Source organism: Aspergillus brunneoviolaceus (genome assembly GCF_003184695.1).
Source record: "Aspergillus brunneoviolaceus CBS 621.78 unplaced genomic scaffold BO95scaffold_17, whole genome shotgun sequence".
Lineage (NCBI taxonomy): Eukaryota > Fungi > Ascomycota > Eurotiomycetes > Eurotiales > Aspergillaceae > Aspergillus > Aspergillus brunneoviolaceus.
The window spans coordinates 289,677-304,739 of NW_020290747.1; the positions used below are offsets into that span (position 1 = coordinate 289,677).

Sequence of the window (15,063 nt, forward strand, 5' to 3'; positions counted from 1 at the left end):
TCCAAACTCAATCGAAGCAGCCTTACTGCTTACTGCTTGCTGCTTACTGCCTACTGCAGAGGTTGATTGACAGAGAGTAGGGGGAAAAGTTCCGCGCGCTTGACCACCTATGCTCATCCCGTGACGACCCTCTCTCTTCGCCTCAAAATCCAACCACCCTATCGGTAAGTATGTATGGGTACAAACAGACACACAGGCGGGTTCGTGAGCGCATTATGGAGTACCCCTGTACCAGTAAGATGTCTGTCCATGTACTCCGTACATACAGTACATACATTGTATGCTGGCTGGCTGCAAACAGACCCATTTGGAGGTGGGAGAAGAGGAGGGGAGAGGCGAACCTGCACAGCACAAGTGCACACACGCACGCACTTGCAGGAGATGGTATGCTTATTGGGGGCCTGAACTAGTACTGCACTGCAGGAGGACTTTCTGTAAGTAGTTTACGGAGTATCGGTAGTCCAGTCCTTCAATCTGCTCGGTACTTGTACTTGTAGTAGTTAGTGCTCCAGTTCCGTGAGTAATGACCAGACTATCACTGCTATATACTCCGTACTCGGCGTGATAACCATGGTACCCCTTCATCCTGCCATATATATCCCGTACTGAGGTCTATACACAACCCGTCCACCCGACACAAATAGACATCTCAATCCTCAGTATAGAACACCTCACATCGCATCCTCCCACTTTACATCCCCTGCACTCTACCGAAGCCCCCAAGACCCCCCTACATAAACCCCAACGCACCATGATATCATCAATGCTCCGGCCAACTGATTTCCCCCGGTTGGATACAGTAACTACCGCCGACCAGATCCAAATTCTCAGCCCGCAATCCGAACGATCCCCTCTCCGCCTTTGTTCCAACTTCCAACGTTCCAACTTGGATGTTGTTTGCTTGCTTGCCTATTTGCTTGCCTACCTTGATTTGGGACTTGTGCAATCCAAGACTACAGTCCGGAGCACAGGTCGATTCGGCTCAGTTTCCTCGATCAAAACCTGGCCTCCCTTCATGAAGAGTCCTGTTTCTGTCTTCAGAGAATTACCTCCGATTGAACTCGGATCGCTGCAGGAAGGAATCCCGCATCAACATCCGGAGACTACTCCGTACCTACCATATAGACGATAGATATACGGAGTAAGGTAGCCCTTGCAGTCCCGAGAAAGAACCACACTTCCCATCATTCCCATCGCTCAAGACCTCATCAACCCATCTGATAGATATAAGTAACACTAAACTCATTCCCCCAAAAATCATCAACATATACAAGTAAACCAATGCCTATGTACATAGTAGCTGCACACAATCACCCCTTGTGTATCTGTACTCCGTAGAAGAGATATCAAGCACCAAGACAGCAACCAGCACCAACATGGGAAAAGGTAACCAGACCTAGCGTCACCCCATAGTCGACTCCAACAGCACGAATATAGATCCGAGCCCTCAACCTCAACCTCAACTATAACACCACCCCTTCCGTAATCTACCCTCCAACCCATATACAGTACATTTTTGCTTATGTACGGTATGTGCACCATAACACCTCTATCCCGTTTGCACAGAGCACAGTCACGCAGACACAGACAGACACAGCCTTACCAAGTCCCACGGCACCGCACCACACCACACCACACTCGTAGCCACGCCACCATCCATTCCAGATCCAGAAGTCATCGCATCAGCCACCCTACGCCACTACACCCATCCAATACCCACCAACTTACCTACTAGATACCCCAGGGTAAAAGGCTACCTATAACTACACACTAACTGTGACTTAACTTACCTGGTCCACAACCTATGTTACTACCTACAACCTACAACATACAACCTTGACCACGGACCACGGACCATGGAAGATAAGAAAAGGCAAACCGGAACCCTGGGGTCGGATCCGTCTCATTCCCTTCCCGAGAACGGAACAATATACTGCACGATGCTGATGCTAATGCTGATGTTATCAATATCAACTTTAACAACTTGATTAACAATGATGATGATGATGATGATGATGGTGATGGTGGTGGTAATGGTGGTGGTAGGAGGCGGTGGCTGGCCAAACTTTCCCCACTCCAGCCCAGCCCAGCCCAGCCCCAGCCCCAGCCCAGCCATGCCTTTTCCGTCGTTGCCACCCACCAAACGCCATCGCCATCGCCATCACCATAACCATCACCTTTTCCTCAGCTCCTAGGCTCCAGGCTCCAACCCAAAGAACCCGTCAATGTCAACTCTCCACACGACGGGAGAGACCCGCAGTTTACTAAGCAGTGGGTGTGCTGCGCCGCTGAAGGGTGGCGGGGTATACTCCATCCAGGCTTACGCCTCCCTACCAGAGTCTCAATTCCATAAGACCCCGAGGCTGGTGGCACTGCACTGCACTGGACTGGATGAAAACGGTCATTGAGTCATCCGCCTACCTACTAACATAGGTACTCAATCTACAGACAGGGTCTTCGGCTCCATCCCCATTGGCACATCTTTGAATCAAAGGCCCAAGGTAAACGCGACCGTGCTGTGGCTAATAAAATATTACTGCGAAGTACTACGGATATGTGCGCAGTGTACCACTATGACATAATATGTACAAACCCTCTCCCTTCCGGTACAAACCTAGACCTTCGGGCGCGAGATAAACGGATGTCGCAACGCCTCCGTCGGGGTGCACCGTTTCTCCGGATTGAGGTTCAGGCAGCGTTCCAGCAGGTCCAAGAACAACGTCAGCTCCTTCGTTTCACTCTCCGTCATCCCACGGGTCCCCTTGCCCATCAGCCGCGTCCTCAAATCGCGCGTCGGCTTCTTGAAATCCACCACCCGTACAACCGCACGCCCCGTGACCTTATCCTCCTCCTGACTGTGGAAATTCAGCATCTCGTCGAAGTGCAGGTGCGTCAGCGACCCGCGCCGGAGCAGCTTCGGGGGGTATTTGCCACGGCATTCCATGATCGACCGTAGCATCTGATTGTTGTTTCGCCCCGTAAAGAGGATCTTCCCCGTAGCGATCTCGAATAGCGTGCAGCCAATCGACCACACATCGATGGCGTGATCGTACGGGATCCCCAGAATGATCTCCGGCGCCCGGTAGAACCGACTGACCAAGTAGGGCGTTATCTCGTTCTCCGTCGTGGGCGATGCCGACCCCAGGTCGCAAACCTTGAGAACATTGTAGTTTTCATTGACCAGAAGGTTGTCCGGCTTCAGATCGGCGTGAAGAATGTTGCACTTCCGGAACAGGCTGAGTCCCAGGAATATTTGCTGCGCATAGACTCGGATAGCCGTAAGATTCAGCCCAGTGTCACGGCCCTTCTTGTTCACGAGTTCCCGCAGGTTCATGCCTAGATTCTCGAACACCATGCACAGGTGGCCCTTGTGTTCGAAATACCGCTCGAACCGGATGACATGTTTCTTGTCGTCAGGGTCCGCCTCGCGTAGTTGCTCCAGAATGCCAATCTCCTTCATCCCCGCCTTCCGCATCGTATCATTTTGTCTGATGATCTTGATTGCAACCAGTCCGCCAGTCTTGGAATCGGTTGCGCGCACGACAGACGAAAACATACCCTTCCCAAGGTTCTGCTGCACATGATACCGTCCGTTAATCAACTCACCGAGACGCACGTTGTAGTAGCCCTCTGGATCGTCCCAGTTGTCCAGCATACTGACGTCCAGCTCTTTGGGCTGCGGGATGGCGGACATCGCCGAAGCATGCGTAGGCTGCGCGGTGTCATGCGTATCTTCTGCAAACATGTCGTCACCATCGTCTTCGGCGAACATATCGTAAGGATCTTTCGCCTTGGGTGGGGGTCGAGGCTGCTCTGCATCAGGGAGCAGGATGTCCTGCTTGGTCGTTTGCGTTTCGTCATAAGCCGCCGCGGAAACATCCTCAGTCGAGCTGCGAGTATCGTGCTTTTCCTTCTCGGCTCTCATGTCCATGGTAGGATCGTAGTCGGCTGCGGAAACTTCATCTTTATCAGCACCATCTACAGGTGCACCATTGTTGAGCGAGCCGTCATCCTTGTCAACCTTGAAGTCCGGAATTGAATCCAGACTGTCGTCAGGCGTCTGAGGAGCGGACTGTGGGGCTGCATCTATAGCTAGTCAGTTTAATGTACGCTGCTGTAATGTAAACTGTCATGCTGACTTACCGGAAGGCGTGCCATTCGAAGCAACCGAAGCGGCGGTACCGGCGGCGCTCGGGGTCGTCGAATCCCCATCGCCTCCGATATGAAGAGCCTGCAGACGCAACGGCGTAGCTTGTCCACGGTATTTCGCACGGATAGCCTCACGTCGTTTGCGGCGTGCTTCTAGTTGGGCTGCTTCGTCGACAGGTTCCTCATGCTGTTGCTCTACCTGGGTTTCGGTAGTTTGGGCATTGTTCACGCTGCAGAGGAGTTGTTGTGAGTATGTTCCTCCGCGACGAGAACCGGTCATATGAGCATACCTCTCAAGACGAACACTAGGGGTTTCAGAAGCTTGCTGCACCTGAGGTTTCTGAGTTTCAGCATGTGATTTTAAATCCCGAGCGACGACTGGAGCTTTCCCCCGCTCGCTCACTGACTGTTCAATAGAAGCCTTCCTTCTACGGTCGCGAGACGCGACGCTATCACCGCGCTGGGACTCCCACTCATCCCCAGAGTATTGCTTTGGTTTCCGCACTTCGCGGAACGGTGACCGGCTGCGGGTGCGGGCGCGCTTCTCCCTGCGCCGATCCGACTCGTCGCTGTATCGCAGCCCCTCGCCGAAATTCTCTTCCCGATCGTAGTCGTAGTAGGGCCGGGGTCGTCGGTGGGATTGACCGCCGCGGCCCGCGTAACGGCTATCATCGTATCGGGACCCGACGCGGCGGGAGGGTTCGTATCGGGATCGTCGGTCGTCATAGTCATAGTCACGATCATAGTCATCGTCCCGGCGACGCTTGTAGCCTCTGGGGTCGCGGTACGGGGAGCGGGACCGGGTGCGGGAGGGCGATCTGGTCCTGGTCCTCGACCTCCGGTGGCGGGGCGATCTGCTCAACGATGCTGGAGATCTGGGGGCGGGTGAACTAGCTCTGGGGGGACGGTCAACGCGGTTGCCATTAAGAGGAAGTTGCGACGTAGTTGCCTTCGTCTCTGAACCTGATTCGATGATCTCACCCTCAGAAGGGGTCGATGGAGACCTCGACCTGCGTGATGCCATTTTGCGTCCGTCTGCCGAGAGATATATCTTCTTCTCTCAACGGAGTGTGCCTAGATAGACAGATCGGCCTTTTCGCGCAGCTTCAGAGAAGGGAGAAGAAGAACTTCCGGTTAGCCAAGAATGGTTTGGATGACGCGTCAAGGTAGGAGGATATATTGAGAAAGTCCAACCGGCTGAAGATGCCACGGCCCTTGCCAACTTTGAGCAAGCCTGAGACAAGTGTGGAGGGGTTTTTTTTGCCTTTTGTTTTAGGAAAATATGTAAAAGATACCAGTAAGAATGTTTGCTACTGTCTCCAGTTCAAGATATTCACGCGAGGATGGCTGGATTGTCGAAGAGGTAGCTGGGGCGATGAGATCGCACGCGGTAGTAACAGGAACGAGGCAAATGGGGGGGGGGGTTAAGCAGGTTGTTGAGATGGGGATGAGCTGGTGCCAGGCGGTGACCGATGGAGAGGGAGAGATTTCGGCGCCTAACCCGGTTCTAGACTAGCGGCTCCCCGCGGGACAATCGCTGATAAGACACGATTTTTTGCGCCTCCATTTCCCCTCCTTCTCCTCTTTGCGCGACTACGCATCCTTGCCTTCATCTAACCCTCCTTTCACAAAACCTTTTCAAAACCAATATCGCACAATGGGTGGTCAAAGCAGAGAAGGTATGCGCTTATCAAGGTGTCTTGAGTATTGCCTATTAGCCCTCTAACTCGACTTTTTCTTTTGTCTAGGTGGCAAGGTCAAGCCCCTCAAGCAGGCCAAGAAGGCTCAGAAGGATCTCGATGACGATGATCTCGCCTTCAAGGAGAAGCAGAGAGCCGGTATGTTTACCTATTGCTGCCTTTCCGCACCAGCGGTGACTTGATCATGGTCGCGAGCATCTCACTAACTGCATTGTCTCTATTCAGATGCCAAGGCTAAGAAGGATCTGATGGAGAAGGCCAAGGGCAAGGGTCCCCTGAACACCGGTGCCCAGGGCATCAAGAAGTCGGGCAAGAAATAAATCACCTTTGGGAGCATTGAGATCAGTCATTCATGATATACCACGAGCCATGACCCACGAGCGCAAGGTGGTGGAGTCGCTTGGCATTAAGCGCTATTCTCTTTGAGCAACTTTACTTGATGCATTTACAACGCTGAGCGCACACTTCATCCACTGATAATCTATTCAATAAATACCTCAAAAGCGTGACTCAGTTCCTCAAACGCTGGGAATCATCTGCACGGAACCTGGTCCCAGACTTGAGATTCGCGTCTCTCAACAAGCAAACAGGGTATCATCGCGCACTGCACAGATCAAAGAAAGACTGTCTACCATGCTTTGCTAGAACAAAAGAAGTAGAAGTGAAGCCCGCTGTATGCTGCCGAATGGTAAACGCAACGCTGAAAGGCATAATGCAACCAACAAACCTCGCCCAACCCACATGATCGTAAAGAAAGTATATTAAAAAAAGGGGTCCAGAAACACCAAGGTCCAACGCGCTCTCATGAGCGGATTGGGATGCAATGAAAACGAATGTTTTGATCGACCTTCAGCTGGTCACTCGGCTGACCCAAAGGCCAGAGCCGCCCCCATAGCAATCGAGCTCATCACGTTTCTTCCAAGCCTTCAGTAGCTTCACGCCAATCTCATGCTCCTCTCGCTTGATTTCTGCAAGTTCACTTTCAAGACTGGCGACCGTTTTCTTCACCTCATCTCTAGCGGCTATGTCATAGGCGACGGAACTCGGCTGGATGACTTGAGTCAACTCGTAGATGATCGTGTTGATATTGGCCTTGCGACGCGCAAGGGTCTCTTTGCGGGATTCAAGCGCATCAATCCGGTTTTGATTCTGTTGCTGGGGAGTGATAGCTGTGGGTTCTATGACCGCCTCCGCCCCCACAGCGGCCTGGGATGGCGTGGGCTTTCTGGTCGGCTTCTTCCCGGGAGCCACTGTGCTCGGCACGGGTCGGCTACGAGACATGATGGAGGGCTGACACTCCGTGGACACAGATGCAGTGTCAGCGACAGTATCGATGCTGTTGCGCCTGCTGCCTATTGAGCTGCCTATTTCGGTAGGGTCGTAAGTGGTTGCGCTGAAGCGGCTTGTGGGTTCTTCAGCTATTTCGTGAGTAGTCAACTTAAGATCCATTAACGAGGATTCCCAGTCTGTTTCCGGCGCTGGAAGCTCGACCCGAGGTGGGACGCGGTTGCTGCTGCGGGCGGTCGGGGTGGATGCCTCGGGTGTCCTAGCACGGGGACTGTTCCGGGTAGTGCCATGGTGTCTATCTGTGGGTCGAAGTTCACCGGCTGTGATTGTTGTCACTACGGTAGGGACCATTCCACACGCCGCGAGGTCAGAGGCTGCTGAGCCGTTGCATGCTCTCATTTGATCATAGCTGCGGATCGTGTTCGCTCTGGGTCGTTCTTGGATAGGCTGCACTATTGGTGATCGTCCACTGGGTCCCTTCCATGGCTCGCGAATGCGTGGCTCTGAGGGAGGTTTGCGGGCACTTTGCGTGTTCCATCCAAGACTATTCGACCCGTGAGATGATGGAGGTGTGGCTGACATGTCGGTGCGGACCGAGGCATTGCCGGAGGCTTGCTGCCCAAACATGCCAGAATGGCTTGACGTCGAGCCCCTCGAAAAGTTGTCCTGCCTACTTGCGTATTCTCTCGAGGACGGGTTTGCTGGCTGAGACTGATCCACGGGGGAGTAACCGGTCTTGCGCACCGGCAGCTGACTGGTGAGCCTGGTGTTTTCCTTCTTCTCCATCGGGTCGATATCAAGGTCCGGCCTGGATTCGTCCTCTATGGGGGAGACGCGGGAGCTGCCGCGACTAAGTGGTGGCCGACTTAAGGAGACGGGTGAGTCGGGAGGGGAGATCTCAACACTTCCAGGCCGACTGAGATCGTGACCGAGGATACCTGTCTGCAGGGGAAGATCTGTCAAACTGACCGAGCGGTGGTCAAAGAGATCATCGGATGCGATGCTCGGAGCGATGCTTGGGGCCTTGGATGATGATGCGACCCTGCGACCTGAGTACGGGTGATGCGCGGGATTGAGTGAGTCCGCTTGGTTGCTAGAACGAGTTAGCAAGTCAAGTATACTTTGCAGGAAGATGCAATCACAACTCGACTACTTCAACTTACCCTCGAGAAGTCAGGGAACGGTTGTCGGTGCTCTGAGTGCCTGGGCCGCGAGACCAGGACTGATAGACACTATCGTCTAGAGTTTTGTCGATCAAGGTGGGATTTCCAATAACCGGCTTTCGCGATCGATGAAAGTGCATTTTCCCCCACATCTTGACGATAGACCCTCTGGGCGGATGCTATAGCTCGTGAATCAGCTAGTTTGATGGTCAAGTGTCAATGTTGCGAGACTAAAAGCTTGGGCGTGATGTTCGATAAGACCACTTTGCGCCAATGTCGGGTTGGAGCTGATTTCAACAGGGAGGAGTATGAAGATCGAGAAAGGGAGATAAGTCAAGAAGAGTAGGACAATTTAGTCAGATGGAATAAGCAATGTGACCAAGATTCAGGTAGCTAAGTTCAGGCTTATTATGCGAAGGGACAGACGTGCCGGCACGTCATTCAAGAAAGGATCAGTCCACCACAATTGAAGGAGAAGACAAAGGAAGATAAAGAGAGATTGATAGATAGATGATCCAATCTCGACAAATATGCGGCGGGCGACCAGGCACTAGAATTAATCAAAGAAATTACAAGAAAGAGGGACTGAAATGAATGAGAAGCGGGTGAAAGATCGAAAGGGAAGAGAAGAGAAGGACGAACGGCCGGAGCAACACACAGACAGACCAAAACCGCGTCTTCTGGAGCCGCGGAGGTAGTGCACTGACTGGGTGCGCCCCTCTCGAATTGCGATGCCAACCAGGCCGGGCTTGTCTGGAAAGTCGACCGTTAGAGAGCCCAGACGGAGCTAGTCTAAGAATAAATGACGAGCTAGTGGACTGACAGCAGCGAAGGAAATTGGCAAAGCGGGCGAGGGTGACTGTTTCAGAATGAATTGGTTTAATTATAGGAGCTCCGAAAGCCTGGGGGGATCGAGACTCGAGCGCATTCCGAACTCCGTTGCAATCTCAGGAATGCGGATCGCTGCAATAATTGAAGCCTCTGCAGAAAGGTGCAGAATGATCAGCCACGGTCTCGTGCAGTACGATAACCAGGGTTCATTTACAGAGCCATCAGCGTGACAGTAGGGAATAATCGAACCCAGGAAGTACTGTAGACGATCATGAATCTTTTGTAAGGTTGCTGCACGATCGAGCCTGAATCAGCCAAAGTAGCGCGATCCAACGGAACCGAATCGCGCTTCCGCGCTTACCGCCTTGACCTCCACAAATAGCCGTCCGTTTTTCTGGCTCCGTTCTCCGCACACTAAGCTGTGGTGTTGATTGGCTCCGAGGTCCCTTCTGCCCTCAATTGCCGTCATACACCGCGGCGGCCGGGGCGACTCCCACTCATCATCCACCACCCGCATCATCCATCATCAATCCATCTCAGCTCAGCAATCACATTCATCCTCCAAAGAACCACACCCTCATCCGTGTGTCCATCAACCAGCACAAGAGCCACATCCCAAGATGTCTAGCCCGGGTAATGCTTCCTTAAAAACATCCCCCCCCCCCCCCAACCACCACTAACACAAAACACCAACAGACGGAGCAACAACAACCCCACCGGCCGAAGTGTCAGTGAACCTCAACATCTCCAAGCTGACAGCCACTGCACCCATCCCCCACAACACCCACTAATCCATAAAAACAGAATGACAATCGCCTCCCCCATCAACCTCATCCTCCTCACCCTCTTCATCATCCTGGTCTACGTGCAACTCCGTCCCAAGGCCCCCGTCGCCCTCCCCAAAGCGCCCCCACCCGTCGTCTTCCGCACCTTCACCCCGACCACGCTCCTGCCATACAACGGCACCGCCGATCAACCCGTCTACCTCGCCGTGCGCGGCCGCGTCTTCGACGTCACCCCCGGCCGCAACTTCTATGGACCGGTAAGCTTCTCCAATTCCGATCGGTCGCGCTTCACTCTTCAACCCCCCGTATGACAAGGCTAACCCGTGAGATGGCAAAACAGGGCGGACCCTACGAGAACTTCGCCGGTCGGGACGCGTCGCGCGGGTTGGCGTGCCAGAGTTTCGACGAGGAGATGTTGACCAAGGATCTGAAGGGTCCGTTGGATACGTTGGAGGACCTGGATGCGGACCAGTTGGAGAATCTGCAGTCGTGGGAGGAGCGGTTCTCGGAGAAGTACTTGGTTGTCGGGAAGTTGGTGGCTGAGGGGGAGGAGGGTGCTTAAGTTGAGTGAGACTTTGAGGAGTTTTGGGTGGTGAATGAAGTAAGGAAGGGATGGGTGAGGGGGATGAAGATCATAGATAGGGCGGCGGTGATGAACAGAAGGCTGCCAAACCAGAATGTAGGGCTGGCTTGTTTTAAGGTTGGACTGAAAGGATGGCGTGGATTCGGGGTGTTTTGAAAGGTACTGACAGACAGGTTGTAGGTCGGATGAATTATGATATTATGGTTGTTCAATTTGTCGTCATTCTGGTAGACCTCAAAAACGACACTACCATATCAGCACAGAAGCAGAAGTGTTATGAAGAGGAAATAAAGTAAATTTCGAGACTAATTTGCCAACCAATAACTATTACGTTAAGTCATAAAATCATGTCCCACCAGCACCACCATACCCGGTTCTTTCTTTGTAATCCACCCTCACATTGCAGAAAATCACACTTTACAACTCCTTGCGCAGGCTCGCGGAAGCCTCGGCTCCCTTGGTCTTCACCTTGTCCGCGGCCTTGAAGCCCTGCGTCTTAGCTTGTTCCTTCGCGACCTCAGAAGCCTTCTCAGCGGCCTCCTGGCCGTGGGCCCTGCCGCTTGCGGCTCCAACCTTGACCTGCTCCCAAACCCACTGGGAAAGGTCCGAAAGCTTATCCTGGAGCTTGGCGAGGATGGTACCCTGAGGAGTGGAGGTTCCGTGTCTGAAGTACTCAGCGTTGCGGCGGGCCGCGGCCTTGAGCTCGTTGATGCTGGAGCCCTGGTAGACGGGAATACCATATGAGTCAAGGTATGCCTTGAGATCGGAGTGAGACCAAGAGTCGAAGGCAGAGTCCTTGGCGACGTCGGTAGCCTGAGCCATGTAAGAGGTAGCGGAAGCCAGCTGGTCACCGCCAGCCTTAGAGGCCTGGGCATAAGTGTCCTGAGCTTGCTTGACGAGCTCCTCACGGGTAATGTCGGCCTGGTGGGCAGCTTTCGAGTTCATGGAAGCGAGATACTTCTTCAGGTGCTTAGTGTCCCAGGTATCGAAAGTCCAGGCACTCCAGCCAGTAGCAGCCTTGTGGGCGTTCAGACGGACCTGTGCCAGAAGCTCATCGCGCTTGCCGTTCTGAGGCACGGGAACACCGCGGGCGTCAAGGTATGCCTTGAGACGAGAATCAGACCAAGACTCAATAAGAGAGTCGAAGGCCTCCTGGCCCTTGTACTGAGCAGCGTCAGTGGCGCGGGCGTACTCGTTGCCGGCCTTGGTGGTGGCGGCGCCGATAAATTCACTAGCAGTGGAGGAGAGGCTTGCAGAAGCGGTAGCAGCAGCAGTCGAAGCCTGGCTGACCAGAGAGGCACGGTGCTTCCTCGCCAGAGCTACAAGCTCGTTGCGCTTGGAGCCCTGAGGGACCTTCACACCGTGCTCATCAAGGAACTTCTTCAAGTCGGAGTCGGACCAAGCGCTGAACAAAGCTTCACTCAAAGTAGCCTGGGCCTTATCAGCGGAAGCAGAGGCGGAGGCAGCAATGGCCTTAGCCTGCAGCCCAGCCAGTCGGGCGTTACGGCGAACGGTGGCGATGAGCTTGTCGCGAGTGGAGGGCTGAGGAACTGGCCAGCCACGCTCATCGAGCCACTCCTTCAAATCAGACTCAGACCACTGAGCATACACCCAGTTACCAGGGTAAGAAACGGCCTCGCCAAGCTTCTGGGCAATGGTTTCGTAGTTCTCGCGGACAGCCTTGAGAAGAGTGTCACGCTTGCGTGGCTGAGGAGCGGGAATGCCATGACGATCAAGGAAGGCCTTGAGCTGGGAGTCCGACCATCTAGACGGTTGTTAGTATCAAGGCCGGGGGAGTATTGTCGATATAGACGTACGTGTCAAAGAGCCATTCCTTTGCATTGTGCCAGTGGTCCGGAGATTGTACCACAGCATGTCCCAGAGGCTTCTGAACCTTAGCATCCCAGTTTGTCTTCACCAAGCTCTCAAGATCTTTACGATCGGCAGGCGAGGGGTAAGGAATGTCTGAAAGTATCGTCAGCACTGATCTCACAGAACGCAGAAAGTGTCAACGTACCATGGTCAGCAAGCCATCTTTCCAACTCAGTTTCGTGCCATTTGTTGTATACTGTCGAGATGCATTAGCGAGCGAGGTAAAATTCAATGTGTTCGACTTGAAACATACCAGCCTTGCTGAACCAGCTGGATGCACCGACAGCCTCAGCTGTTGCCAGTACAAAGACTAGGCAGAAAGCCAAATGAAGCTTCATTATGGCTCAGTCGTGATTAAGGTCGAAATGATAGCAAGCCGTATCAGTCTTATCGGGAGGAGATTGAAGATTAGCTTATCGCTGCCTCTAACTTCTTGCAGCTTTGCTAAACCACTTACTGTCGTTGATGATAGCGGTTGTTGATGGGAGAGAATTGAAAGAGTCAAGGACCAGGGATGAGGATAAATTTATTGTTGTGAGAGAAAGAATGCGCTGTGGATAGAATCAGGGAGGCGGCGCTGAGATGATCACCGAGTGACGTAGTGATGTGGTTGCTGGAGCTGTCCATCAGTCGACGGCTGGCGTCATCGATGAATGGGTGGCCCATGGTCGGTCGGCAGAGGCGTCTGGGCGCTGTCGGCTCGTAGTGCTTTCTTTGTCGTACCGGGTCAGCAATGACCTGTGAATGATATAGTTACTTTTTTTAAGGGTTTCCCCTTTGATCCTCGATGTGTATCGTGTTCTTCATGGAGTCGTGGACCAGCGTACTGCAAGGCACATGATCTTCCACTAGCTACTTAAGGGTAGCCAAACAGACCTTACCGTTTTTGGATAGAATGCGGAGATGGACGATAAGGAAAGCATTGAAGCATTGAAGCATTCAAGATTATCATCTCAGTCACTCATCCCTTCGAGTACTCGATCAGTGACAAGTCATCCTTCATCCCCTCGTTTGTCCACCCTGTTTACTACGTGTGTGCGCTGGTTCGACACATGCTGTTTTAGAGTCCAATAATTCTCCTGTCTCTTGCCGCCCCCCCCCGATCTGCACTCCCTGCCCCTATGCACCGGGCCCATAGACCGCCCATCGCTCTGTAACTCCCTTCATCCCGCCCAGCATCTTCCATTTCAACAGCCTCTTCCTCTATACACAGACGATCCTAGAATCGGCTTTGTTCACCAGAATGGATTCTCTCAGTCTACAATGCGGGCAACTGGATTCGCCCGACTATAAGAATTTCATCCTCTCCATGTACGTTCTTCCCCTCATACCTACCAACACAAGCATAGCGAGAACAGCAACAAAATCAACGATTCTAACCCAAAATCATCCAGTCTAATCGTCTTCGGCATTCTCCTCTCCTACCTCCCCCAGCACATCCGCATCATCTCGTTGAAATCCTCGTTCGGAATCTCCCCCTACTTCGTCCTCCTCGGCACGACCTCTGGCTCGTCCGCCCTCGCCAATGTCGTCTCCCAACAACAGAGTCTCCACGACATGTCGTGCTGCAAGCAAATCAGCGGACTAGGCTGCTTCTCCGCCCTCCTAGGGATCCTTCAAGTCGGCACTCAATGTCTCTGCTTCTTCCTAATGTACGCATGCCCCTCCAAATTCGGCTAACGCATGGGTACTCAAGCTGACCCACGACACCCCAAACCAAAACCAGCCTCTTCCTCTTCGTCCTCTTCTTCCCCCGCCACCATCACTACGGCATCGACCACCGCCGGACCACCCCAACCTACCGCACCGCCCTCACGGTCGCAGGCATCTGCATCGTCCACGCCCTCATCATGCTCATCACCACCCTGGCCGTCGGCCTCCGCCGGCCCGAGGCCCTCCAGTCCTGGTCTAACTTCTGCGGCGTGCTCGCCGCCCTCCTCGCCTCGGTCCAGTACTTCCCGCAGATCTATACGACGGTGCGCCTCCGCTGCGTCGGCAGCCTCAGCATCCCGATGATGTGCATCCAGACGCCCGGCAGTCTCGTGTGGGCGGGGAGCCTGGCGGCGCGGCTGGGGCAGGCTGGATGGAGTACCTGGGGGGTGCTGATCGTCACGGCGTGTCTGCAGGGGACGCTGCTGGCCCTGGGCGTGTGGTTCGAGTATCTGGGTCCCGACAAGGGCCATGGCCACGACGATGAGGGTGACGCCTCGAATAAGAATCCCGCTAATGGTGGAACGGGACCGGCCCGTGGTGTGGAAGCAGAAGACGGAGAAGAAGGCCAGGGCCGGGATCACCCGTCCGAGGAGACGCCGCTTCTTGGGGGATGAAAGCTTTCATCCTCTCTCTCTGAGGGGCAGGAAGTCTTATTCCGGCTATTATCCAAGGATCTTTGGCATATATAGTGTATGTAGATCTCACAAGGTTTAATTGGCTGTAAATCATTCTGGTCTGTTGAAGTGTAAGGTATCCAATGGGTTGCCTGCATTGCTTGATCGGCTTTCGTTCTTGTACCCTCATCCTCTTCATTGGCTTGGCTGTATACGCCGAGTAATTTCAGTCTCTGCGAATACTCGTACTTTAGACGCAGGAGCATGCGCATTGCGCGCCGCTGCTGCGGCGGTACTCCGTAAGAGGAGTCGGGAGATTCTCTCCTAACCCCAGACCACCTTCTCGAAGCCCAATCACCCATCTAC

General features: G+C 53.6%; 6 protein-coding genes across 6 annotated transcripts; 4 read left to right on the forward strand and 2 right to left on the reverse strand.

Moving 5' to 3' along the window:
• Window positions 1–751: 751 nt before the first annotated feature.
• BO95DRAFT_429786 (uncharacterized protein) lies at window positions 752–1,132 on the forward strand (the record flags this gene model as incomplete). The annotated part of the gene is made up of 1 exon (XM_025584909.1): window positions 752–1,132. The coding sequence occupies one exon, from the start codon at window positions 752–754 to the stop codon at window positions 1,130–1,132; it is 381 nt and encodes a 126-aa protein (XP_025444598.1).
• A 1,321-nt stretch (window positions 1,133–2,453) lies between these two features.
• BO95DRAFT_440768 (putative serine/threonine protein kinase (Prp4)) lies at window positions 2,454–5,571 on the reverse strand. The gene is made up of 3 exons (XM_025586029.1): window positions 4,440–5,571; window positions 4,151–4,379; window positions 2,454–4,096 (listed from the first exon to the last, which is right to left on the reverse strand). The coding sequence occupies exons 1-3, from the start codon at window positions 5,171–5,173 to the stop codon at window positions 2,615–2,617; spliced, it is 2,445 nt and encodes an 814-aa protein (XP_025444599.1). The 5' UTR covers window positions 5,174–5,571; the 3' UTR covers window positions 2,454–2,614.
• Window positions 5,572–5,739: 168 nt separating this feature from the next.
• On the forward strand, window positions 5,740–6,486 carry BO95DRAFT_512654 (translation machinery-associated protein 7). The gene is made up of 3 exons (XM_025591535.1): window positions 5,740–5,828; window positions 5,898–5,987; window positions 6,075–6,486. The coding sequence occupies exons 1-3, from the start codon at window positions 5,807–5,809 to the stop codon at window positions 6,167–6,169; spliced, it is 207 nt and encodes a 68-aa protein (XP_025444600.1). The 5' UTR covers window positions 5,740–5,806; the 3' UTR covers window positions 6,170–6,486.
• A 3,171-nt stretch (window positions 6,487–9,657) lies between these two features.
• On the forward strand, window positions 9,658–10,702 carry BO95DRAFT_440771 (cytochrome b5-like heme/steroid binding domain-containing protein). The gene is made up of 4 exons (XM_025586030.1): window positions 9,658–9,763; window positions 9,827–9,857; window positions 9,935–10,172; window positions 10,256–10,702. Exons 3-4 carry the CDS (start codon window positions 9,936–9,938, stop codon window positions 10,475–10,477), a joined length of 459 nt encoding a protein of 152 aa, XP_025444601.1. The 5' UTR covers window positions 9,658–9,763; window positions 9,827–9,857; window position 9,935; the 3' UTR covers window positions 10,478–10,702.
• A 213-nt stretch (window positions 10,703–10,915) lies between these two features.
• On the reverse strand, window positions 10,916–13,150 carry ish1 (double-strand break repair enhancer MSC1; the record flags this gene model as incomplete). Its single annotated transcript, XM_025590140.1, has 5 exons — window positions 12,828–13,150; window positions 12,624–12,756; window positions 12,516–12,566; window positions 12,316–12,463; window positions 10,916–12,263 (listed from the first exon to the last, which is right to left on the reverse strand). Exons 2-5 carry the CDS (start codon window positions 12,706–12,708, stop codon window positions 10,916–10,918), a joined length of 1,632 nt encoding a protein of 543 aa, XP_025444602.1. The 5' UTR covers window positions 12,709–12,756; window positions 12,828–13,150.
• On the forward strand, window positions 13,146–14,843 carry BO95DRAFT_440775 (PQ-loop repeat-containing protein). Its single transcript, XM_025586031.1, has 3 exons — window positions 13,146–13,681; window positions 13,765–14,022; window positions 14,097–14,843. Exons 1-3 carry the CDS (start codon window positions 13,614–13,616, stop codon window positions 14,695–14,697), a joined length of 927 nt encoding a protein of 308 aa, XP_025444603.1. The 5' UTR covers window positions 13,146–13,613; the 3' UTR covers window positions 14,698–14,843.
• The last annotated feature ends 220 nt before the right edge of the window (window positions 14,844–15,063 follow it).

Excerpts from the sequence above, each read along its gene's own strand:
- BO95DRAFT_440768 (XM_025586029.1), bottom strand. The coding sequence starts at position 5,173 with ATGGCATCACGCAGGTCGAGGTCTCCATCGACCCCTTCTGAGGGTGAG. Across the intron at positions 4,380-4,439 it reads CCTAGTGTTCGTCTTGAGAG|CGTGAACAATGCCCAAACTA; the intron begins GTATGCTCATAT and ends ACTCCTCTGCAG. Across the intron at positions 4,097-4,150 it reads CGGTTGCTTCGAATGGCACG|CTAGCTATAGATGCAGCCCC; the intron begins CCTTCCGGTAAG and ends ACATTAAACTGA.
- BO95DRAFT_512654 (XM_025591535.1), top strand. The coding sequence starts at position 5,807 with ATGGGTGGTCAAAGCAGAGAAG. Across the intron at positions 5,829-5,897 it reads GGGTGGTCAAAGCAGAGAAG|GTGGCAAGGTCAAGCCCCTC; the intron begins GTATGCGCTTAT and ends TCTTTTGTCTAG. Across the intron at positions 5,988-6,074 it reads CAAGGAGAAGCAGAGAGCCG|ATGCCAAGGCTAAGAAGGAT; the intron begins GTATGTTTACCT and ends GTCTCTATTCAG.
- BO95DRAFT_440771 (XM_025586030.1), top strand. The coding sequence starts at position 9,936 with ATGACAATCGCCTCCCCCATCAACCTCATCCTCCTCACCCTCTTCATC. Across the intron at positions 10,173-10,255 it reads GCCGCAACTTCTATGGACCG|GGCGGACCCTACGAGAACTT; the intron begins GTAAGCTTCTCC and ends ATGGCAAAACAG.
- BO95DRAFT_440775 (XM_025586031.1), top strand. The coding sequence starts at position 13,614 with ATGGATTCTCTCAGTCTACAATGCGGGCAACTGGATTCGCCCGACTAT. Across the intron at positions 13,682-13,764 it reads AAGAATTTCATCCTCTCCAT|TCTAATCGTCTTCGGCATTC; the intron begins GTACGTTCTTCC and ends AAAATCATCCAG. Across the intron at positions 14,023-14,096 it reads TGTCTCTGCTTCTTCCTAAT|CCTCTTCCTCTTCGTCCTCT; the intron begins GTACGCATGCCC and ends AACCAAAACCAG.